Source organism: Pezoporus wallicus, unplaced genomic scaffold (genome assembly GCF_028554395.1).
Source record: "Pezoporus wallicus isolate ANWC-B61680 ecotype Strahan unplaced genomic scaffold, APGP_CSIRO_Pwel_v1 contig_642, whole genome shotgun sequence".
NCBI classification, from domain to species: Eukaryota; Metazoa; Chordata; class Aves; order Psittaciformes; family Psittacidae; genus Pezoporus; species Pezoporus wallicus.
In genome coordinates, this window is record NW_026637470.1 from 1,246,526 (window position 1) to 1,272,417 (window position 25,892).

The window sequence follows — 25,892 nt, forward strand, 5'->3', positions numbered from 1 at the left end:
AAAAATAAGCTTGAATTTGGGATAGACACCCTGTAACATTTATTTCCTGGCAACCTCTGACATAGATATTGCAGTGTTTTTTGTAATGTAACTTGAAAATTTACTTCCAGCTTCACAGGAGAATCTCAAAATTCAGTTTTCCAAGAATATTTACTTTGGTTGATAACTTTAAACAGCAAAATGTTATTTTTATTACACTAGTGGCTAGAACTCCAGTTGAGCTGTGGGTGCCACTTTGTTATAGTATCTAAAATTAGGGACAGGAATGTTCTTCTGTTAAAAAACATAACCTAAGGACTTGTCTATACAAAAATTTCATGAATATATGAAATACTTTTTGTAGTTATACAGCTGTAATCCCAGAAAATCTTTGGAACATGAAACTATGGACAAACACCTGCTTGCTGACCTGGCTGTACCTGTCGAACAGGTCATTGCTGCTAGATGATCTCCCCTGACCACTTTCATACCTGTTAGCTGAACCATTTATGGGTATGATCCTTTGCTTTCACAATAAGATTGAGCTAACAAAAAATTATTATTTAAAACATCTGAACTAACCCAATTCCTTCGACCAAAATGCTTAAAGAATGAGTGCTCAAGTCGCTGAACAAAGCTTGGGGTAATCTCTGGCAGGACTGCAAAGAGTGATGGAAGCAAGCCTTGCAAAGTGCATGTTTTCCAACAAGTATACCTGGATGAAGAGAGATGTTTTTTTCTGTCTTAAAGTTACCTGTCTATAGTATTAAATCACTACACTGGTGGTAAAGGAGCACGAAACAGGCTGGGAACAGAAAGAGGAGAAACAGAGAACAGAACAACCAGTAGCTCATATTCTCAAAATAGCTGTCACACGTATGAGGAGCAGTGCCTCTTGCCTTTCCAGGAGCTCCTAAAGACTGGCTTTTATGAGCTGTGCTGAGGTACCAAGCAACTACACTGGAAGGGAAAGCAGCTGCTGAGGCTTAGTGCTGCGAAAGAGCAGAAATCACTGAAGGAAGTTGTGTGAGAGCAATGGCTGCTCAGTGAGCACAAAGTGTGCTTTCCAACCTGAAGACATGGCTGTTAGAGACATCTCCTCACTGGACTGTCTTCATCTTCTCCTGCTCATCTGTGCCTTCTGTTAGAAGACGAATGCTGCTTGTGTGGATGGTTAATCCAGTCCTTAAGAGGTGAACAAGAAACAACTCTGAGAACCAACTCTTCCGGACCAGGCTTTAACTCGCAGTTTTCTGCTGGTGGTTATGCTGCTTGGAATTGTGAAAAATAATTTCAGCTGTAACTGTTCAAGCAAAACCTAACTGTAGCAAGGAAATGGCGCTTGAACTCATGTGTCTTGTTTCACTGCAGGAACTGTGTTACTAAATGACACTGTCGCCATACTCACGCTTAGAAGGCTTTAATGTAGTAGAACTAAACTGGTCTGCTGGAGTTTGTGTTGTGAACACAGGCTTTTCTTTCCCTGGTAACCTTCCATAGACACAGCAGACAAGAGAAAGTGGCAAAAAACTAATGTTTCTGGGTCTTTGAAAGTTAATTTTTTCCTCATGAAATACGCTGCCATGAATATTTATTGTTGACATTTGAGTAGCTGTATGTAGCTTTAACATTTCTGGTTATCCAGTATTTCTGCTGCTACAGATGACTCTCGAAAGATTGCCTTTTCCGCACATAAGGCTTACATATCCAGGGAAATTTGTGGCAGCTTAAAATAGGTCTACCAAGATAGTTATCCTGGTTTAAACTCCCTCTGGGAACTCCCATTCCACCGAACGTGTACCTGGGCTAACAGTAAGGGAAAAGGGGAACCCCTGTGGAAAGGGGTTTTTCAACTACCTGAAAGGAGGTTGTAGTGGGGTAGAAGTCAGCCTCTTCTCCCCAGTAAGAAGCGACAAGAGGTAACAGCCTCAAGCTGTGCCAGGTTTAGATTGGATATTAGGAAAACATTCTTCACGGGGAGGGTGATCAGATATTGGCTTCTCAGGGAAGTGTTCAAAACCTGTATACATGAGGCCCTCAGAGACAAACTTTACTGGTGGTCTTGGCAGTCCCGGGGTAATGGTTGGGCTTGATGATCTTAAAGGTCTTTTTCAACCCGGTTGATTCTATGACTCTACTCTTGCGGGGCACCAGCGGTAGCAGCCTGGCACCCAGGCCTAACCGGGCCCCTGCACCCCATCCCACACGCGTTCACTGCCGGGGCGCCACCGCCATGGCGGACACCGCGCGGCCGCTGCAGCGCGCGAGACGAGACGCGACCGCTGGTTGAGCCCCCGCGCGCGCTCCACCCCCTTCACCGCTCCCTGCCCCCCGCCTCCAGCCCGCGCGCTCCTCGCCGCGCGCAGCCCCGGCGCTTCCTTCCGGCCGCCATTTTATCCCCTGTGCCTGGCCTCGCGGCGCCGCAGCCGTCGCTACCGCTTGGGGAGCGGGGAGCGCGCCCCTCCGCACCCAGTGCCGGCCGCTCGCCCTCCCGACTGCCGCATCGAGCGGCCGCTCGCCGCCATGTCCAAGCGCCACCGCCTAGATCTGGGCGACGATTACAGCTCCAGCAAGAAACGCTCCACCGACGGGTAAGGGGCGGTGCGGCCCAGCGAGGGGAGCGCGGCCTGTGGTGGGTGTGTAGGGGGCATCGTAGCAGCTGCCTCGCAATCCGCTCCCTATCCTTGGCTCTGGCCGCCCCTCCTGGGGCAGGCTCTCCGCGGGGAGCGGGGCGGCCGCCATGCCGGAGGGAGGAGAGCATTGCAGCGGTCGAAGCCGTGTCGCGAGTCCCCCGCAGCGCCGCCTTGTCTGGGCAGGCCCAGGAGCCTCGGCTCTCAGGAGCGCTAGGCCTGGGCGGGGGATCGGTCTCTCCGTTGGGTCGGAGGAGACGGATGGCGGCGGGGAGCGGGCGAGGACAGCCTCGTGTGGCGGCGCTGAGAGGGGGAAGGGAAAGAAGCTCCCGGTCCAGGCACTGGGGCGGGCTGGGCTGGGCTCCCGGCGCCGCGGAGCCGGGGGCGGCGCGCTGCTCGGCCCACTCCCTGCGCCCGGCTTTGTCTGCGGCTCTCTCCCGTCTTTATCCTTTATTTCTCTCTCTTCCTTTTTTTTTTTTTTTTTGTTTCCTTTTTCTGCTTTGAGAGGTCTGGTAGATGAGGCCCTAGAGGTCAGCATGAGGTTCGTTCCGCCTGTATAATTAGTGCCTACCATTGTAGAAACGTTATTCCTTTGTTAACGTTTTTCACTCGGTAACCGGCAGGGTTATGCTTGACTTCACCAGTTGATGGGGAGATGGGTTTTGGGGTAGCGGTTAGGGGGGGAATTGCATTATTTTTTTTTTTTTTAGTTGCAAAGGTGAAAGTTTTAAGGTTACTGTACAAACTTTAGCAGATTTTCATTAAAACCTCAGGAACACAGATACTACCCTGCTGCTGATCTTTTTATACACAGTTGTTTTAGAGCCTTCTCTGCATAACTGGGCACTGGGGAGACGGATGGCTCTTTAAATTTCTGAAGTCTCAAGGAACACAAATACTGTGTTTATCTTGTGTGTTCTTCTTGGTGGAGCACAAAAGACTTCCGTGAATTAATCCACTTCTGAAGTCCAACAGCATTGTTTTGTACTGGAGTATTTATCCAAGAAAAATCTTGTTCTCAAAGCTTGCAATAACTCGAAGTCTAGTGTAGCAGTTGGTGTTCCTCGATAAATAGTCTTTACAAAACTTGCCTTTCTTTTTCTTTTTTTTTTTTTTAAAGGCAAATTTGTATAGCTTCAGTTTTCAGACCCTACAGGTTGTTGCATTTTTCTCTGGTAAACAAACCTGAATGTTTATTATTGAGCATCTATTTCCTATATGGAGGATCTCCATAATTTTATTTTTTGAAACATGTATTTGAGCTGCCTATCTTCTTTAATACATTTTTTCACAATTTGAGAGAAGTTGAAATAACTTTTCTGTGTATGCAGAGAAGTTGTGTGCATGCAGCTTTTCTTTTACACAGAGTTTTTTGTAACGTTTTCAAATGGTCATGCCCAAACTGGGTGCTACTTAAAAGTGGAGCAACTGTTACAGTTGGCTATATAGATAATCACAGTGCAGTATTTGTGTGTATGTTGATGGGATTTATAGTTTTGATATGGTTTTATTTGGCATTGTTTTTACTGATTGCTGTCATCCTGAACTGTAGTCTTACCATTTTGTATCTGTTGAAATGAATTCCCACCAGTAGTAATACTTTTAAACCATAAGTCTTTGACCTTAATGCCACGTAAAAACTTATGCAAGTGCTGGTCTTGTGCCCCTTCTTTGTTTCCTCCTCTGCTAACGAAAGTGTTAAATGGTATAGTACTGAGAACAAGTTACCATAAGCATAATTAATGAGCAAATTATTTCTAATATTACTTGGAATCTTATTACTGTGTCTTGTGTTACATGAAATGTTGCAGTGTCTTGATTTATTTTAGGGTGGTTCAGTTTTACAGCTTATGGAAGGCTGTAAGGAAGTTGCACAGAGACATTCTCATTATTAACATGTGTGTGCATGTCTTCCTCTATGCCAGGAGGCCCTTTATGCAATTTGGTTTTGGAGCTGGATTAAACTATTTTAGCTCCTTGGGTGCTGGATTAAACTGAATTATCTCCTTTAGTTTTACATGGAGAGTAGTATATAACTCAGACTGGGTCACCTGACTGAATATGAAAGTTGTATCACATTATTTTGTATTTTCTTAGTTTCTTTTTAAGTGAGGTCTGTGTTGGTATGTGTAGCTCTACATGGCAACGATGCCAGGCTTGTAATTGTTGGCATAGCCTCAAGCGTCAGCATGACATCTGCTTTCTTCCAGTACTGGAAGTATTGACTATGAAGTAAAAACCTCTTTGGAAAACTGGGAATTGTATGGAAGATTTATGGTTACAGTGCTTGTTTGAACTGCTTTTGTACTGTTTAAGGTCTGACTGAATTGAGAGCAGTCCTGAAGAGAAGGACTTGAGGATGTTGGTTGATAAGAAGCTTAACATGAGCTATCACTGTGCCCTTCCAGCTCAGAAAGCCAACTGTGTTTTGGGCTGCATCAAAAGAAGTGTGACCAGCAGGTCAAGGGAGGTTATGCTTCCCCTCTGCTCCAGGGGTACTGTGTTCAGCTTTGGGGTTCCACATCCGTCTTGATGTGGACCCCTTGGGGTGAGCCTAGAGAAGGGTCGCAGTGATGCTCAGAGGCCTGGAGCACCTCTCCTCTGAAGGACAGGCTGAGAGAATTGGGATTCTTCACCCTGGGGAAGAGAAGGCTTCAGGAGAACATTAGAGCAGCCTTACAGTGCATAAAGCTGAACAGGGACTTTTTACAAGGGCATGTAGTGATAGGACAAAGGGGAATGGCTTTAAACTGGAAGGGGTAAGATTTAGATTAGCCATGAGGGGCTCTTTAATATGAGGGAGGTGAGACACTGAACAGGTTGCCCAGAGAAGCTGTGGCTGCCCCATCCCTGGCAATGTTCAAGGCCAAGTTGGATAGGGCTTTGAGCAACGGTCTAATGTCAGGTGTCCTTGCCCATGGCAGGGTGTTTGAACTAGGTGATCTTGAAGGTCCCTTCCGACCCAGATCATTCTATGAATCTGTGATGGTTTTGTTGTTTTTTTTTTTTTTTCCCCAAAACATGCAGAACTTTGGTGGTTTTTCTAACATCACAGTTACTGTGTTAGTGGGATATATCACTCAGACTACTTGTACTTAGTTTTTTGTGTTTGAACAGGATTCCTCCTTTATATGCATTGGCTTTTCTTAAATCAGCTGTGGCCATGTCTAGTAATGGAGAAAAACCACTGATGTTCTATTAGATGTGCTTAAGACTTTCACTCTGATCAGTGGTTTTACCTTGTGCCTTTTTAATTTTTATGTATGTTTCATTCTTTTAGTGATTGCCACAGCATTTGTTTTGTTATCTCTGTGTGTGTATATTATAGATGTGTAGACATAAGGAAGTAAAAGCAGAGAGCAGATAAGCCTAGTTGAAAAATGAGGCAAAATAAACCAGTCCCCAACCTTTTCTGATTATGGAGGCTGTTACGAGATTCAGGCACAAGACAAATATGATTAAATTATGATTCCTTTATTCATTTCTATGTTTGAAGTCAGTTTTCTTTATGCAGTAATGACAACTTAAATGTGACAGTTCATAAATGAAGAACTGCCAAGTTGCATTTTTAGAAAGTTTAGTAAATTCATGTAGCAGCATAACTGTCATTCCTCTTCTCCCTTGGCCAGAGGAGTCAGGATGTGTCTGCTGACTGATGGGAGATGGGAAACTTTGGGGTGGGGGAAATGCTGCTGTAAAGTGATAAGTATTTGGGGGCATGGTTAATGTTGTATTTGTTCTGTTGAGATCTGGTTGCCCCTGCTTCTCTTTTTATAAAACAAGAAAGAGACAGAACTTTCTTGACTAAGATTAGTGTTTTTACTTCTGAAATACAGGTAGAACTTGATAGGTTTGTTTTCTTATTTGTACAGTTAAACAGCTGAAAGAGTTCAGTGAAGAAATGGGGGATTAATAGGGCTTTCCATTCTGGATCATATTTGTAGTCCATTTAATCCACTGTCTTGTTCTTGAGGTTATATTTTTATCTATGCTTTAAGCCTGCACAAATTGCTACCATCGCAGAAGAAGGCAGTGCTGCCCTCTCCCTTGTGCTGCGAGTGTCTGGGAGACTGTTCTGGGCTAGAACTAATGCTGGTGGAGGGGGTCTAGGGAGGGCTTGTTCTTCACAAGGCCATTGAAATTCTTAGATAACACATGGGAAGGATTGGCAGCAGTGTGGATCTGTTCATCTTAACAGTAGCACTGGTTTATGTGAGGCTGAAGCATACCTGAATATACACTTCATGATTTGTGATTTAGAAGCTTCTGACACCAGACTTCCTGTTGAAGTAAATGGTTGTGGAATAGTTTGCTGGTGTGTTCTGAAGAATAAAAATCCTTCAGAAGCAAATGTGCACACACACAAAACCCTACCAAAACACAAACCAATCCCCGCCCTGCATTAGTAGCGTGTCTTATTCTTCCTTTGAGTGAAGTGTGTGCTGTTACCAGGTTGTTGCATTTTACCCTGGCTGTACAATTCTTAAATTGCTTTATACCTTCATTTCCTTGTTAATGTTACTGCCTGTCCATGCAGTTGTTCATCCCAGTACCTGTGAATACTTAAAAAACTGGTTGTTAATAGCTCATTAACCACAAGTCCAAAGCTTTATTCCTGATACATGCTATTAGACTCTTACATTAAGAGTAGCATAACAGAGCCTACTTCCTTCAGTTTTAAGAAGGGTGACTTCTGTGCCAGAGAATATGAACCTGTTGGGTTCTGCAATATTTGCTTGGCATTTTACATTAATAACAGATTCCTAGCTTGTACAATATTTGACCATGTTAGAAGTCGTGTTGAAGCTGTGGTATCTTAGTTAAGTTAATCAAGTTAATGATCTGAAAGGGCCTTAGTTTTCAGACAATTCAGTATCCAGAGCTTTAGTAAAATCTATATACAAATGTGTTAGGTAAGTGACAATAAACTGTATGTTTTGTACTCCTTAATTTTCAGTGGGTCATTGTTAAAAGAAGTCTTATTAAAAAAACAATAAAACACCTTTTTGCTGCAGCCTCTGAAGTCATAGTATGTTGAACCAAGCTTTCTGGTTCGGTTGGCACACTGGAAGGAAGGAATGCCATCCAGAGGGACCTTGAAGCACCTGTGAGGTGGGTCAGTTCCAACCTCATGAAGTTCAACCAAGCCATGTGCAAGGTCCTGCACCTGGGTTGGGGCAATCCCAGGCACAGCTACAGGTTGGGCAGAGAAGAGATTCAGAGCAGGCCTGCGGAGAAGGTCTTGGGGGTGATGGTTGATGAGACACTTAACATGAGCTGGCTTCAGTGTGCGCTTGCCACCCAGAAAGCCAACCGTATCCTGGGGCGCATCAAAAGGAGTGTGACCAGCAGGTCGAAGGAGGTGATCCTGCCCCTCTACTCTGCTCTCGTGTGATCCCATGTGGAGCATTGTGTTCAGTTCTGGTGCCCTCAACATAAGAAGAACATGGAGCTGTTTGACCAAGTCCAGAAAAGTGCCATGAGGTTGATCAGGGGGCTGGAGTACCTCCCGTACGAAGACAGGCTGAGAAAGTTGGGGCTCTTGAGCCTGGAGAAGAGAAGGCTGTGTGGAGACCTCCTAGCAGCCTTCAAGTATCTGAAGAGGGCCTACAAGGATGCTGGAGAGAGGCTCTTTGTTAGGGTCTGTAGTGATATGACAAGGGGTAATGGGTTAAAACTTAAACAGAGGAAGTTACGATTATATATAAGGAGGAAATCCTTTACTGTGCGGGCGGTGAGGCACTGGAATGGGTTGCCCAGGGAAGTTGTGAATGCTCCATCCCTGACAGTGTTCAAGGCCAGGTTGTATGGCGTCTTCGTGAGTGACATGGTTTAGTGTGAGGTGTCCCTGCCCTTGGCGGGGGGGGGTTGAACTAGATGATCTTAAGGTCCTTTCCAACCCTAACTATTCTATGATTGAAGGGGGAAAAAACACACCCTGCATAGATTTCATTCATTTATACAAGAGTCATTAGAGTGCTGGTTGTTTCCAACCTGCAGCATGTTCCAACTTCATGTTTAGAGAATCATTACTGATATAATCTTTGTTACTTCATCTTCTTTGTAGGTAGGAATTTGCTATTACTTCTCCAGTTATATTTGAATACTGGCTGCATGTTAAAAAATAAGCTTTGGAGTTGAATGTTGGTCAGGGGTGTTGGTTTTAGAAATGTTCTCATTCTTTCAGGCATGCCTTAGAGCTGGTAAAGAGGGGGAAGCTTTGGTTTCCCTTAATGGCTATTCCTGAAAATGTTTATATGTGTATTTATTATAAAGCTGGCGTTAACTTTGTTCTTTTTGATGGGATTTCAGTTAACATAATGCATAAAAGAAGCTAAAAATATCCTCATTTTGCAGGCAGAGATGCTGCTAGTTTCCTGACTGGTTCAAAATGTGATGAGGTGTTTCTGTAAAGCAGGTCTTATTTCAAAATGCAGGGTTAGTATAAGTTTAGAATTTTTATTAGTAGCACATAGCTGTAGTTCTCTGGCCAAACAGGATGTCATAGAATCATAGAAGGGACCTTAAAGGTCATTTAGTTTGAGGCACACCTGCTGTGGGCAGGGACACCTTCCTCTAGACCAGGTCACTCAAAGTCCCATCCAACCTGGCCTTGAACATTGCCAGGGATGGGGCAACCACAACTTCTCTGAGCAACCTCCAGGGAAGGTTCCAGTGTCTCAGCATCCTCATAGTATGAATTTCTTCCTTGTATCTGAATCTGCCTTGTCATGTTGAAGCCATTCCTCCATGTCCTGTCACATGCCCATGTAATAAGTTCCTCTCCAGCCTTCTCGTCAGCCCCTGTAGGTACTGGAAGGCTGCTCTAAGGTCTCCTTGGAGCCTTCTCCAGGCTGAAGAAGCCCCACTCTCAGCCTGTCCTCTGAGAGGTGCTCCAGCCCTCTGAGCATTTTTGTGACCCTGCTCTGGGTTTGCTCCAAGAGGTCCATGTCCTCTGCGAGTGTTTTGATGTTTGTAGAGAGAGATCATGTGCAAGAACAAATATGTGGATTTGCAAAATAGGAAACTGCCACCAAGATCAAAGCCAGAAATACGAATTTGAGTGGATAGCTACTGTGAAAATAATACTAGGTTTCCTTTGCAAGTGCATTGAACTTCCTTTTTTGACACTATTTAGAATGAATGGGAATCCGTGAATACTGGTTGCTTTAAGTGTGTGGTAGGAGGTGATACTTGAGAAGATGGTACAGCTTGGTAGTTTAATGGTTGGACTCAATCTTACAGGTCTTTTCAAAGGTAAATGATTGTATGGAGGATAGCGGCTGGTTTTACATCCAAGTTTCAGACTGCAGAACCTGTATATCAAAGTTGATTGAGTCAGAATTGTATGGAAGAGTTTGAATTAAAAAAAAAAGCTACAAAATATTTGTAGGATGTTAAAATCAAACTTCAGGGCTCACTTGTGATACTGAGTTGTTTTTTTTTTTGGATTAGCATTCTCTAGCTAGGTAGGCAAGAAGGCTGTTTGGTGTTCTGTTTTCTGCAGCAGCAGCAAGTAGGGATGAGAAGAACCATGAGAAAAGTCTAGAAGGTACAGCTGATTCTTTATAGTCATTAAATGAAGAGGGTCAAGATGATGTTGTCTTCATGTGGTAGCTTTCATTACAAGCTTGCTTGTAATGGGAGGAGCTGTGGTAGTGCTTATATGTACAGTGATTGTGGTATGCATCATAGGCTGTTACTCTTTGATGCTTATCTTTCCAGATAGCTGTTTCCAAGGCTTTTAAAAAGATTTGGTTTATATCCACTTTGTACTAGGTATCATTAGAGTTGTGTTGTATTTAAATTCTTGCTTTGCATTGAAATATTCAAGTGTCTCATTTTCTGCTGTCTCTTAACTCATTTTAGGAAAGATCGTGACCGGGACAGGGACCGTGATGACCGTTCTAAAGATCGTGACAGGGATCGTGACAGAGATAGAGATCGTGACAGAGAAAGGGACAAGGAAAAAGATTTGCGACCTTCGTCTAACTCTACCTATTACGCAGCTGCTGGGTTACAAACCATAAAGCCAGCAATGATTCCACACAGTATTAACCCTTTCACAAATCTGCCACATACTCCACGATACTATGACATCCTGAAGAAAAGGCTACAACTTCCTGTCTGGGAATATAAAGAAAGATTTACGGATATTTTGATTAGGCATCAGTCATTTGTGCTAGTTGGAGAGACTGGGTCTGGTAAAACAACACAGGTGAGTTCTTATCTGTGTGATACTGCAGTTTTCTGTTCTAGGTAGGGGTGTGTAAAACTTGCTTTGGTTTCTTGAACTTTGTTGTCTAAGAACAATGCACAAAATGTGAGCAAGACTAATTTGATGATTTTTTTATTCGCTTAATGAATATAGAAGTGCCCCTGCTTCTGTTGGGTTTTATGGTTGGTACTTAACTTTTTGATAAAGGAAGGTAAAGAGGTCTTAATGGCTAGACAGAAGTGTACTAATCCACAAACTAAAGTGATGGGTCCAAATAGTGTATTTAGCTGTTCGTGTACATAACAGCTGGAAAGTAGGAAAAATATTACAGAGGTAGGGACTTGTTAGTGTTTGAAACTTACTGCTCCAGGTAAGAACTTAAAGGGACTTGAAATGTTGGATACAGTTCTGGAATGATCTAATAGGATAATGTGTTTTGGTGATACTGAAACTTGAGAGGAAGAGGCTTGTGTTTTTTGTGGTAGTGAAACTTCTCAGAGGTCATACAGCTTTCCAGTGCCACAGTTGAAAATAACTTTCTTTTTTTTTTGTAGATTCATGGCTTTAAAAGTCTTCCTTGGCACTGAAAATAGTGATAGTGGATCTGTAAAGCCTCCTTAAACCTTAGAAGAATTTTGGTGACCAGTAAACAGGGAGGACCTAAGACAAACACCACTGTGTATTTATAAATGAACAAACTTGCTCAAAGCTTCAGCCTGTCCTTTGATTTACAGTTTAAAATCTGTGTGGAAAAGTGATGTAAGAAAGTTCATTGTTCTGTGTCTTGATAAATTCCTTTTATCCAGGCAGAAAATAAAAGCTGAAGGGTATTTTAGCCTTTATGAAACAGGTTATAGCTAACTTATCATAAGTCTTGTAGAAATAAATCTTAGTCATAAAATAAATTTGAATGTTGAAAATGTGAAGGACATAGTAGTACATTGGATACCTTTTACAGCTGTCTCTGAAATGTTTGAGGTTATATGCCCTTGCTGCAAATTTTAGGAACCGGTGTCTTGCTCGGAAGGTACCTTATGACATTGTATGTATTGCTTCTTTTATGTATAAGTTGAGATGGGGATTTTATAGAAATCTTCAGAAAAGCTTGATTATGTAGTTACTTGGAAGGGAGAATTCTGAACATTCATGAAAAAAGTTGATGCTTATCTGTTTGAAAGCAAGATTTCTTTTTTCATGATCTGATATCTTGAAGATCTAAAGGGCGTGCTCTTAATGTCTACTTAAACTTCTACAGACATAAATCTCCTGTGGTGGTCTACTACTTTACCAGTTAAGTTTCTGAAGGCTTTTTCAGAAAAAAAAGGTGTCTTTTCTAAAAATAGGATTTAGCACATAAGCATCTTGGAAGCTTCACTTCTTCCTCTGAATTCTCTTTCTGAGATTGCATATATGTTTTGAAACAGTTGAGAGTGTTCTCTGCAGGAGCAGAGCTGAAAATGATCCTGCTGTCACTTAGTGAAAACCTTGTTTTGCAGGTGACAGTGTCACATTTTTTTTTGTGGTATGTTAAAACCAGTGGGGATGGTGTTTTTTTTCTTCTCCTTATATTCACTGATCAGACCAAGATGATTAATTACCTGTGATTAAGAAACCTTTTAATGTTCAAACTGAAGGTGTAGATGAACTACTTACTTAGGCTTTCTCTTACTGATATAAAGTGGGCATCATCTGAAATACATAATGAATTGTTCTTCCAAAATTATTTTCCCTTGTGTGGTAGTAAGATGAAGTCTCTACAGTAGTAGATAGTCTTTTTGAGCTTCAGCAGCTGTCTGTCAGGTCCTTTCCTTGGTTATTCCATGCATGTTTTCCCTTTAGTCTTGTAGAGCATGCAGGTTTGGGAGTGCTTGTTTTTTTTGACAATGGAAATAACAGGAGAGAAAACTTTGAAAAGGGTCTTATTTCACATAGAATTAAATCTGAAGTACTGAAGAAGGATGTTGGAAGCCAAGACCATTAATTTTCAAGTCGTCATTGAAAGAAAACAAGCCACTGCAGATACTGATCTCTGAATATGCTCAGTGGTGGAATGGGTGTGCTGAATTCTTTTAGAAAGATATTAAGTACTTGCTGTAATTGCAACATGTACTCCATTTTAAATGTGGGATCATATATGGTGCTAGTACAATAGTTCAAATTTCTTCTGTAGGTGGAATAGTAGAGTAGCATCTCCTTTTACATGAGAGCCCTAACTGTAAAGGTTAGGATGTTTGCTTGTCAGCTGGTTTTCTTGGCAGGTGAAATTCAGAAGCAAGGTTGTTCTGAGTATTGCTTAATCTGCTGTTCTTGCAGACCAGAAGAGAATTTATACAGGTAAAAGTCTGATGCCTTTTCGACTACTGAGAATTTTGGGAATTTTACCATATAGCTTTTAACAGAGAAAGCTTTCAATAAATTGGTGGCTCAGAAAAGCCACAAGGGCAGTGCTCTTCCCTCTCTTGCCCTGCATCCCTGTAAAAACATGACTTTCCTCTAGCTTTGGAATAGTCTTTTAACAGCCCTCAGTTCATTTATCTTTGATCTTAGAGGCCTTTGTATGTGTAGTCCATAACCTCTCATGTTTATGGAGGTTATATTGGAAAACCTCTGAGTTGAACGAGTCTTTGAGGTTAAAGGGTGCTAATTAAAGCTATTTCTCATGATTTTGATATTGATAAAATTGTTTTTTTTTAAAGGAAAGTTGGGGTTTTAGTGAAAACTGAGGGGTTACCTTGTATATAAATGGAGTCACCCAAAAAGTGTTGTCACCCTCAGAGAGGTCATGGGACCCCCTGAAAGTGGGTGGAGGGGAAGAGGGTAAACCCTCTTGAATGGGTGCTGGGGCTGAAGGAGCTGCTTCCCCCCCTCAAAGCCACCAGCCCCAAAACACTCCTTGTTGCCTAAACCCTCACCCCATGGGGCGCACCCCCCCAATATCAGGGAGCTGGGGGGCAGCCCCACAGTGGGGGAGTGCCAGATTTGGGATGTCCCCCCAAAAGACCAGCAACCAGGAGGTCTGGTGGGGAATGAGCAGGAGCACCTGCAACAGGGACTTAGAAGCACTGGAAGGGACTGGGAAGGACTGAGAGGGACTAGGAGCACCTGCATCAGGTAGTGGGAGCACTGGAAGGGATTGGGAATTGAGCACGGCTGCAAGTGGGGAGACCTGTGACAGGGACTGGGAGCACTGGGATATTGAAACCCCAGGAGTATCTGGGGCCATAGTGGCCTGTATTGGTCTGTACTGGTGCATATTGGTCCATACTGCTCCATACTGGGGTTGTAAATTTGCAGATGACACCAAGTTGGGTAGGAGTGTTGATCTTCTGGAGGGTAGAAAGCTCTGCAGAGGGGTCTGGACAGGCTGGATCCATGGGCTGTGGCCAGTGGTACGAGGTTCAGCAAGGCAAAGTGTTGGGTCCTGCACTTGGGCCATAACAACCCCCTGCAATGCTCTAGGCTTGGAGAAGAGCGGCTGGAAACTGCTCATGGGAAAGGAGCTGGGGGTAGTGATTGATGGAGGTGGACCTGAGCTGCTTGTGCCCAGGCAGCCAAGAAGCCACCAGCATCCTGGCCTGTATCTGCAGCAGGGCCAGGGCAGTGATTGTCCTCCTGCACTGGGCACTGGTGAGGCTGCACCTCGAATCCTGTGTTCAGCTCTGGGCCCCTCACTACAAGAGAGACATTGAGGTGCTGGAGCGGGGCCAGAGAAGGGCAACGGAGCTGGTGCAGGGCCTGGAGCACAAGTGTGATGGGGAACAGCTGAGGCACCTGGGGAGTTTAGTCTGGAGAAGAGAATGCTCAGGGTAGACCTTATTGCTTCCTACAATTGCCTGACAGGAGGATGGAGTCAGGAGGGGACTGTGGTCTCTGTTCCCAAGGAACAAGGAAAAGGACAAGAGGAAATGGCCTCAAACTGCACCAAGGAGATTTAGATGAAATGAGGAACAATTCCTTCTCCAGAGGGTGCTCAGGCATTGGAATAGGCTGCCCAGGGCAGTGCTGGAGTCACTGTCCCTGCAAGCGTTCACACACTGTAGACGAGGCCCTCAGTGCCATGGGTTAGTGGTGGCCTTGACAGTGCTGGGATTGGATTGGACTCGATGATCTTATAGGTTTTTTCCAACCTGTTTGATTGTATGATTTGTAGGTTTTTGGTGTCAGTCAATTTGAGGTTAGCTTTGTTCAGTTTTGTAAGAACCAGATGGTAAGAAGTGTTAGGATATTCTCAGTCAAGACTTATGTACAGAATGTACGGCACATGCCTCTTTCCTAGTGTTTATATTGGACACAAGAAGCATTGTGGTGGTCATCTAAATTGGCTTAACACATTGAAGTCTATGTAGGCATTTTGACACCAGTGGTGTACATTTTGCTGTTCAGGGGAAAAACACTTCTAAATTATATTTATTTCATGCTGCTTTCACTGACAGACCTGCTGTTTGAAAGTTTTTTTCAGGCGTTGCTCTGCTTAAAGTCCAGAAGCTTCACCTAACATGCTTAGAGTTGAATTTTTGTTAGGGACTTTGGGAAGCCAATTCCTTCCTTTAGCTGCCTGTTAGATGAGTGTGTATATGTTACAGGATAGGATTTCAGGTTCCTGCTATCAATGTTCAAGAACTTCCTTTTAGGAAGGATAGGGTTTTCAGAAACTTGAGCTCGTCAGCAGTCTGGTAGTCTTTTGCCATACTTTGATAGTCTTTGCTTACCTTTTTTTTGTTAATTTATGATGAAAATATGTTCTTCATTTACAAAAAAAGTTTTTCATTACAGTTTACATTTGTCTGCTTGTGGGTATGTTTTAGTGTTCACTTATGTCCATTTTGCTGGGGAAATATGGTATTCTAGAAGAAAAATTTCCCTGGTTTAAATTGCACAGGTTTTCCTGTTGTTCCTCATCAGTGCAATACATACAAGTGGTTTTTTTCCCTGTGCATATGTGAGCTTTTAAGAACACTTGAAGAGTGATTAGTGAGGAGGAGTGGATTTTTCAGTCTGTAGACTTGGAACTAGTTGTGCCTGGAGATGTCTCCTCATAAAATGCTGTACTGAGAATATGTTAAAAATACTCTGTTTTCATCAGACTGTTACTGACCTTAGAAATTCTTGTGAATAAAGCTTCTTATTTTGGATGACTTTTGCTGTTTCCAGATTCCTAACAAGAGCATAAAACTGCTGACTGACAAATGAGCGTCAACACAGGAAGGAAAGCACAGGGGTTTCATATCTGGTTGATATAATTTTAAAAGAACAGTAATTGAGTGATCATACCTGCAAATTCATTTTATTTGCTGTAATTCCTGAGTAATTTTTTTTATATCACTGAAACTTCTTTTTCCTTAATGTATTAATAGGAATTGTTTTTTAAAGCCACAAAATATAATTTATTTACTGCAAAACTTAATGATCTGTGTTACGGATCTTGATTTTGAATGTTAACTTCAGTTTTGGTTACTTTGGAGCATGTTGGCTGTATCTGAATGAATACTGATCTAACAGTGCTTAAACTCATTGTGAACTTATGTATTTCCTTAATAACTTCAAAGAGTTAGGTTTGCTTAATGTGAGTGTGCTTTCTTTAGTGGCATTGGATCCAAATAACTAGCCTATCTGTGTCTCATGCTTTGGATATTTTTGTGTATGCAGTTGTCATCTCGGTGAAGTCATAACTAACTTCGCAATACAAAGGTTGCAGATTACGTCTGGTCATTTAAAGTGTTTTTAAAACTGTATTTTATTCTTAACAGATCCCTCAGTGGTGTGTTGACTACATGCGCTCATTACCTGGACCAAAGAGGGGAGTGGCATGTACCCAGCCTAGGAGGGTAGCTGCAATGAGTGTAGCACAGCGGGTTGCTGATGAGATGGATGTCATGCTGGGCCAGGAGGTTGGTTACTCTATTCGATTTGAAGACTGCAGTAGTGCAAAAACCATTCTGAAGTAAGTATGGCAACTGTCAGGTAAAGGTATAATACAGTCTACTCGGGGGGGGGGGGGTGGGGTGGAATTGCAGGGTATTGAAGGGTGTGAGCAGTTTTATAGAAGTAGTAATGAGGAGGGGGGTGAATATATGCATAGGCACTTTCTGTGAATGGAGAAGAGACAGGAGGCACAGCATGAGCTGACAGAAACCTAAGGTACGGGGCTTGAGTAGAACTGAAAAGAAATCATTCCTCATAAAGAGATTATTGCACCCTATGGAAATTAATTTTAAGTGATCCATAAAGAAGAGGGTGATCTGAAGAAGTATTTCTGTGATCAAGGTGCTATTCAGAATAAAGCCCTTCAGCACTGAGTTTTTAGAATCATAGAATAGATAGGGTTGGAAAGGACCTTAAGATCATCTAGGTCCAACCCCCCTGCCATGGGCAGGGACATCTCACACTAAACCATGTCACCCAAGGCTCTGTCCAGCCTGGCCTTGAACACCACCAGGGATGGAGCATTCACAGCTTCCCTGGGCAACCCTTTCCAGTGCCTCACCACCCTTACAGTAAAGAACTTCCTCCTTATATCCAGTCTAAACTTCCCCTGTTTAAGTTTTAGCCTTTTAGCCCGTTACCCCTTCAGTTGAGCTTTCTTTGGTACCTTTGTAATTGGGGTAATTCTGGTGAAGTTAAGTAGCTTGCTTTAGTAAGTAGCAGTACCACAGTTTTCAAAACTGTTCTATACCTTCCTTAGGAATACACAATCCATAGTGTTTTTAGTTGTTGGTTGTTTGTAGATTCCTCTACTGTGTGGGTGGAAGTACACCTGCTGATGTGTCATTTGCATATGACATTCAGAAAGCTCAGTTAAAAAGGATTCCACATACTGTGGTTCAAGGAATAGTGCTTCTTTATCAAAAGGAGTCTTCTCTTTTGCTCATACAAGTAGTTGAAGGCTGGAAATAAAGCCAATATGTAAGAAGAAAAATAAAAAAATAAAACTGGTGGAAAAGCATAAAGTGAACTGATGATCTGCAAACAGAAAAGGGGAGAACAATTGCAGAAATAGTATTTCTAGGATTTCAGAGTGTGGTTTTCCCTTCGTTTTCTTGTCTCTGATTTGTAGGCTTAGAAGCCTGGCAGTAAACGTCTACAGACCAGTTATAAATGTTGCTAAATGTTGTTGGTGCCCCCCCTTTTTCTTTTAATAAACTTCTCCCCCCTCCTTCCAGATCTCATTTACACTTTGCAGTAATCTATGTGAAAGCTGGAAATGAGTGTGTTAAATTATTGGAAATAGTTTAGTGATATTTGTGTTTTAAAAAAAGCTGATTGAAAGCTTAGTTAAAGCAATCTAGTGAACAGTACAGAAGAGGATTCTCTATCAGATGTCAGTCAATAAAATCTGTGTAAAAATTGTTTTTGTTTGTGTTCAGGTATATGACTGATGGGATGTTACTTCGTGAAGCAATGAATGATCCTTTGCTGGAGCGCTATGGTGTTATAATTCTTGACGAGGCCCATGAGAGAACACTGGCTACTGATATTTTGATGGGAGTCTTGAAGGAAGTTGTAAGACAAAGATCTGATTTGAAGGTCAGTAATGATTAAGCCCAGCAGCATCCCCTTTCTAGCTGTAGGCATACCAAATAAGGGATCTGCGTGCTTACCATTCGCTGTTTTTTATAATCAACTGAAGTAGATAAAGTCTTTTGGTTTAGATTCATATTGGAAAGATAACACTAGGAAATTCTTAATGCAGTTTGTATTGAGGAAAATGCTGGAAACAACAGAATTGTAGCTTAATCTTTCCATATTTGACCAGGATTATTTTTTAGATCTTTGTAAATAAGGGTGCTGTGTTTAGGTGGTAAAAGAATGCTTAAATTAGTCAACAGTTGAGTTTAGGCTCTTACATACTTTATGTGTAACATTTCACAAATTCTTGCTAATCTTTTGAGTAACTTTTTTTTCTTTTTCCCCTCCAAACCTACAGGTTATAGTTATGAGTGCTACTTTAGATGCTGGCAAGTTTCAGATCTATTTTGATAACTGTCCTCTTCTGACTATCCCGGGTCGCACCCATCCTGTGGAGATATTCTATACTCCAGAACCAGAAAGGGACTACCTTGAGGCTGCCATTCGAACAGTGATTCAGATTCACATGTGTGAAGAAGAGGAAGGAGATCTCCTGCTCTTTCTTACTGGACAGGAGGTACTTTTTGTTTCTTTACCCATTCATCATTCTATACAGAAACTGTTCTTAGTGGCTTGTTTAGACTGAAATGCTTGGTTTTCCATTTGTAGTTTATCATTTAAATGACCTGAGGTTTTCTACCTGCCATACACTTTAAGTCCCTAGTAATCGTATGTATCTGTGATATGCATATGCTGTGCAAGCTCTCTCTAAAGTCAAAATTCTCATCTTACTCATGTAGTTTTACAACAGAAACGTAAGAGTATGAAGCCTAGTTTTATGCTTATGTGGACTCAGAAGTTCTGGGTACCTGGTAGCGTACGTGTTTTTACTGAAACTGTAGTTCCGTGCTCTTCTAGATGTGTATTGTACAACATCTGAAGAGTAATGCTTTGGTTCTGTTCCTTAGCTATCGGTAGTAGTAGTAGTTTTAATAAAAGTGTTTGGCTTTTTTTTCTTTTTCTCATGAAAAAGAAGCTGTGAGTATTGTTTGTAGTCTTTCTGTACCACAAATACAGGGAGTTAGTCTCAGAAACTGACTCGGTGCCTTGCAGGAGATTTGTACAAAAGCACTTAAGCTAAACTCCATCAGGAAATGGGGATTTTCTGGAAATCTTAAAACCTTTGCTTGAAATAAGCTGAGTTCTTTTTAGTCCTTTGAAACTCTTTAAAATGTCCTTACTAGTAGGCTGAAATGGAGAGGAAGTTAAAACCCATAGGCCTTGTGTGAAAGTTTACTTGACTGGGTCAAGTAAAAAAATCAGTGTTTTGGTAAGGAGCAGAATGCAGCTCACCTCCCCCCAAAAAAGGGTTTTTCTAGGTGATTCTTCTTGCAGTAATCCTTTGAAGAAATACCTGTCAAAGGATGTGGAATAATTCAATATCTTTAATCTAAGCATACGTAGTCTTAACTATACCAAGGGGGAAAATGGTACAAATAACTTGTGATGCTAAAGATACACAGGCTTCTTGAGTGGATTTGGCAGTCATAAAGATGTGTTCCCTCTTAGATGAGTTTTAAAAGACAATTGATTGAAATGTCTTCTGGCAGCTTGTCTTCTCCCTTAGAATATCAAAACAAGAACTGTCACTGTAAAAGCAGGTAACTCTGGCCTTTACATTTGTTCTTCTTTCTTTAGGCTTTTGTTGTGAGTTAAAGTACAGGTAGGGAAGGTACTTGAAAGATTATGGCTTTGAAATTGGCCTATTTGGTTTTAGTTAGAAGTTCTAGTTCAGACAAGTCTGGCAGTTACATGTGAGAGTTTGGGAAGGCAGCTCTTGCATATGTGTGAATGAACCAGCAACAGCAGAAAGGAACACTGCTGTCCAAAGTTTCAACAGACTGTTTCCCTGCACGGATGCTAAATCCAGCTGGTCCTTAACCCTTCAGTACTGGGACCGGTATTATTTAATATATTCATCAACGATTTAGATGAGGGAATTGAGTGTACTATCAGCAAGTTTGCTGATGACACTAAGCTGGGAGGAGTGGCTGACACGCCAGAAGGCTGTGCTGCCATCCAGCGAGACCTGGACAGGCTGGAGAGTTGGGCAGGGAGTAACTTGATGAAATATAACAAGGGAAAGTGTAGAGTCCTGCATCTGGGCAGGAACAACCCCAGGTTCCAGTATAGGTTGGGGAACGACCTGTTAGAGAGCAGTGTAGGGGAGAGGGACCTGGGGGTCCTAGTGGACGACAGGATGACCATGAGCCAACACTGTGCCCTTGTGGCTAAGAAGGCCAATGGCATCCTGGGGTGTATTAGAAGGGCGGTGGTTAGTAGGTCAAGAGAGGTCCTCCTTCCCCTCTACTCTGCCCTGGTGAGACCGCATCTGGAGTATTGTGTCCAGTTCTGGGCCCCTCAGTTCAAGAAGGACAGGGAGCTGCTGGAGAGAGTCCAGCGCAGGGCAACTAAGATGATTAGGGGAGTAGAACATCTCCCTTATGAGGAAAGACTGAGGGAGCTGGGTCTCTATAGTTTGGAGAAGAGGAGACTGAGGGGTGACCTTATAAGTGTCTATAAATATATAAAGGGGGAGTGTCACGAGGATGGAGCCAGGCTCTACTCAGTGGCAAACAATGATAGGACAAGGGGTAATGGGTACAAACTGGAACACAAGAGGTTCCACTTAAACTTGAGAAGAAACTTCTTCTCAGTGAGGGTGACGGAACACTGGAACAGGCTGCCCAGGGAGGTTGTGGAGTCTCCTTCCCTGGAGACATTCAAAACCCGCCTGGACACATTCCTGTGTAACATTATCTAGGTGTTCCTGCTCCGGCAGGGGGATTGGACTAGATGATCTTTCAAGGTCCCTTCCAATCTCTAACATACTGTGACATACTGTGACAAATACCTGCCCTTCTGATTATCAGTTATAAATGATATACTTGCTACATGTATTGCTCTGAATAATTTGTCATGACAATTATGGGAGTTGGGTGTGGGGAGAGAGCATGCGGGACAACTGCCTTCAGATGTTACCAGCTCTGAGCACCACTCATGTTTGACAGATGGCTCTAGACCCAACTGCTTTAGTGCCAGCCAGTGCTACTAGGGTACTCTGTCCTTTTGTATGAGTAGGTTCTTTGATTTTCACTGGGCTCATTTACAGGACATAATGCACTATAAGTAAGTTTTTAATAAATCATGCACATAATACATGCTCATACATACAGCTGTAATTATGCATAAATGTATCTAACTATGTCCTTACATTGCTTTATTGAATCACTTAAAACTTGCAGTGGTAAGCCACCGTCCTGTTTTTTTGTTCTCCAGTCTGCTTATCCCTGGCTGATAACTGTTCAGGGGTACTGGGGTGGCTCTGCCTAGAGCTAGTCTAAATTTAGGTAGCATGAAATTGAAGTCTGGTTTAGCTTCTGTAGAGAAGCTTTGAAGTGTTACATTCATGACTTTTTGACCACTGTTAAGGCCTGTCTTTGAGCCTTGTAATACAGTCTGTGTGTGTATTACTGTTGAATCTGACCTACTGTAATTTCAAGAACTGGGAAGTGTGCTGTAGGTACTGCTATGTGGTGTGAATTCGGTAGGCTTAGTAGCTCAGGTCTTGCATTTGATTTTTGCTGGGCAGAAATGCCTTGTAGTTCTTCTGGATTCTGGAAAACAATATGAACAGGGTGCAGGGTGATTTGATTTAGTCAGAAAGATGGATTTGCAAAGCCAGTGAAGTTACATAAAGGGGAGATAGTCATAGAACCATGTAAGTGTAAACTGGTTTGAATTTAAGAGGCCTCAGACGAGGAGCAGTTTCAGTGGTCTAAGGCAGAATGAGGGTCCTTAGTAGCTACTGCCTTTGATTCCCACTGAACTTGCAGTAATTTTATATGGGCAGTAAAATGGATAGCAGTTAATTATACAGATTAGTTAAGACACAGAGTTGATATGAAACCTGGAGATACTAGGGGTGCTTCTGTGTTGTTACGCCTAAAAACGAAAAGAAGTTTTAAGTCCATTTGGAAGCTAAAGGAATCTTAATTTGTATACGCCTGATACTGCATGAAGATAAAATTATTGTTAATGGTGTAGAAATAAGTATTCAATACAAATTTCCTTCCTGAATCTGAAGGGAGCACAAGTCTATGATTATGTTGTATGAACTGCTTTTCAGACCATTAATAACAAAAGAGGATGTCTTAAAAACAGCATTTATTAGGAGTAAACATTTTGACTTGTCCCACAGTCCATGTAAGGAGGAGAGCTTGTTTGTTAATAATAAACCCCAAACAAAAAGACCCACCCTGGTATAAAAGGATGATTCTAGAAGATGGAAATAATGTTCATATTTTATGCCAGTGCTCAAAAAAAAAGATATAAACTGGAAAACCATAAGGCAGGTTCCCTGATGTCAGTCACAGGCAAAATCGGAAACTTTGACAAGGAATTCTGTTCACAAGGAAAAAGTGTAATTACAGTTCAGTCAACATGTCTTTCTTAGACAATAGGTTTTGTCAAACTTGTTCTCAGTCATGGAGATTACAAATTCAGTAGTCTAGTTGTGTTAGATACACATTTATTACTCTTGACTTTAAATGTCTTAAGACTGGCTCACCAGCGGATCTCGGAGGTGGTTGGTTTATTGTCTGAAGTTCTGCTAAAACAGTATTAGATTTCACACTCCATTAAGATAAGTAACCTGAGAGTAGGTGTGAAGTCCTTGCAGATTAAATTTGTGGGAAGGCAGAAATAATGACACAAACTGTATAAATCTGTTTTACATACCTTAGTAACCTAGGCACTTAAAAATGCAAAGTGTGCTTTCTGCCCACCCCCACCCTTTTCTTAATAAAGCCAAATGCATCGTTACACATTTAGGAGGAAGACTCCAGGCTGCATCTGGAGAGTTGAGCACTGTTGTTCTTGTTTATAGATAAATATTCTGAATAACGTTGTGAAGTTCTGGTGTTAATGTTCCAGAAGGGTTCAAAGTGGTGTTCGTAAAACTGATTGTGGGGAGAAAAGAGTTGCAAAACGTTTTTTTGAGGTTTTAGTAGAATGCTTTGTAAATGAGGATTTATTTTAAAGGCATAGTTTTTATCACAGTGAAGCTGGTTAAAGTCTGGAACTGCAAAAGAGAGACTTTCTCATGAGGAAATTGAACTCAGAATGGACAACTTCTTTTTAGTGTCTGTGGTAGTGATTGAATTTAAGGCAGTAAATGTACTGGGCTACACTGAGCACAGGTTGTCTTGTTTAGCCTCACAGAAAGTATTGAGGACTTGGGGAGCATAAACCAAAAGACGAGTACTAATATTCTGTTCAAGTGCTAATGGTAGGCAGGTTTATTTGCTATTCATTCATTTGAAATGACATCAATATTAAATACGTCAAATAGACCAGGACAAAAGGATGTTGAATATAGGAACTGTGACAAGACCAGTTCCATTCTGACTTGTTGACAGAGCAGTCAGTCTTAGTTATGGTCAGGTATTGACTTGTTCCATGAATGACTTTTTTTTGTAAGGACACCATTTGACAAAGTTCTGCTTTTCTGGACTTGTGTTGAGAGCATCTCCTGATGATGCAGCTCTTAGGGCCAGTTCTTTTTATTGTTGTTTCTTCATATTAGCTTGTAGTTTCGCTTTCATTCCTGGATGGGGAAAGGGAAATTAGCGAAGTTCCATGCAGTTTTGAGGGCAAAGACAAATTTCTGGAAGGTTTATGTTGTCAAAGCCAGAGGTGGCTGGCAGTGCCCCGTCTGTTACAGGAACCCAAAGGAGAAGGGGAAAGGTTACAGGATCTGCCAGATATTTCTGGCAGTTTGGGAAGTACTTTTTATTTAGCCACTTAGATTTTTTTTTTTTTTTTTCCTCTCTGCATACTCATTTTACACAAAGTAAAATTGCAGTGGCATTAGTTTCCTTCAGAGTTTAACAGGTATGTCTACTTATTCATCCAAGGTGAAGCCGAGTCTGTGTATAATAGAGCAGCTGATCTACTGTAGATAGGATTTACCATCTCCTGTTTAAGAGTTTAAAATAAGTTCTAACTGGAGCAATCCTGAAGTTTTGCTCACCTCATGAGAGTCTTTGCAAGTGCTCACGGTCAACTGAAGAAAAGGGTTCTGAAGTAATGTTCGCAAGGACTATGTTTACAAAATCATTGAATTGTCTTGCATGCCAAGTGCTGAAATTGTTCTATTAAATGTGCTTAAAATGACATCACTTTTCACCATCTTTTTGTAGAAACAATGTTCCTAAAGATAACGAGGTACAGTTTAGATCTTAAGATTGAGTGGAGCTTGATGAGCAAGTTAAATGGATGTTTATATATACCAGTCCGGCCTGTGAGCCAGAATGAATGCCAGCACTTGCAAACACGGTGGTGGCTCTGAGTGACTTGTGGTCGATTGATAACTGTTGTTTAGTATCAGCCTAATTTCAGGCCTCATCTATGGCAACATGGATGGGTCCTGCACACAACCAAAGGGGAAGGAAATTCAGGTTATTGGGTAGTTAGCTCAGCATGAGCAATTTAACTCAGTAACTTAGTCCCGCAAAGGTGAACAAAGGACTGGAAAGCCTGCCTTACGAGGAAAGGCTGAGAGAACTGGCTTTGCTTAGCCTTGAGAAAAGAATGTGTAGGGGAGACTTTTATCAATTTATCACCATGTTCCAGTATGTAAAAGGTGGCTACAAAGAAGATAGAAGCTCCCTTTTTACAAGAAGTCACATGGAAAAGAGAGGGATAATGGGTGCAAGTTACTCCTGGGGGGATTCAAATTGGACACAAAGGGAAAGTTTTTCACAATGAGAAAAGTCGGCCATTGGAATAGTCTCCCCAGGGAAGTGGTGGATTCCCCAGTACTGGACACTTTTAAGATTCAGCTGGACAGGGTGCTGGGCCATCTTGTCTAGACTGGGCTTGTGCCAAGAAAGGTTAGACCGCATGAACCTTGAGGTCTCTTCCAGCCTGTGAACTTCATTGCTGCTGCTTTTTCTGCCTGCCTTTTTATGTTTGGTGTTTTTTGACTACCATTCAATGAAATGTCTTTATGTAAGAAGCTTGGCAGTATTTGTTCAGCAGAAACTTGCTTCCCAAAGATGTGGTGCATTAACTCAATAATATATGCAATTGCTTCTATAATCCTTTTCTGTTTCCATTCCTGCTAATAGTAGCCTTTCAGTATGAGCGCCTCTTTACAGCAGAAATACTATCAGGGAAAGAAATGGAAGTGAATGTCTACTGAACATTCAGTTTGAGTAGTGTATTAAGACTGGTTTTGACAGCAGATGAAAAAAATGTGATGTGCATGATAAGAAGCAAAATTAGTCACTTCTGTGGTTAATTTTATACAGCTCCTTTTAGATGAACTGCTAATGATACGTTAAAGTCCTTGGCTTTTTGATGCAGAGTTAGGGAATATTAAGTATTGGAGTACTGAGATGATAACCTTAAGCAGTGGAGATGTCATATTGGAG

At 41.9% G+C, this 25,892-nt stretch overlaps 1 protein-coding gene across 1 annotated transcript in view; it reads left to right on the plus strand.

Moving 5' to 3' along the window:
• Nucleotides 1–2,452: 2,452 nt before the first annotated feature.
• DHX15 (DEAH-box helicase 15) overlaps nucleotides 2,453–25,892 on the plus strand; it is a 49,308-nt gene continuing 25,868 nt past the window's right edge. Inside the window, exons 1-5 of the mRNA XM_057405622.1 lie at nucleotides 2,453–2,570; nucleotides 10,479–10,827; nucleotides 16,575–16,768; nucleotides 18,192–18,351; nucleotides 18,752–18,970. Of these exons, the coding sequence (XP_057261605.1) occupies nucleotides 2,503–2,570; nucleotides 10,479–10,827; nucleotides 16,575–16,768; nucleotides 18,192–18,351; nucleotides 18,752–18,970 (990 nt within the window). The 5' untranslated portion in view covers nucleotides 2,453–2,502. The remainder of the gene's footprint in view (nucleotides 2,571–10,478; nucleotides 10,828–16,574; nucleotides 16,769–18,191; nucleotides 18,352–18,751; nucleotides 18,971–25,892) is intronic.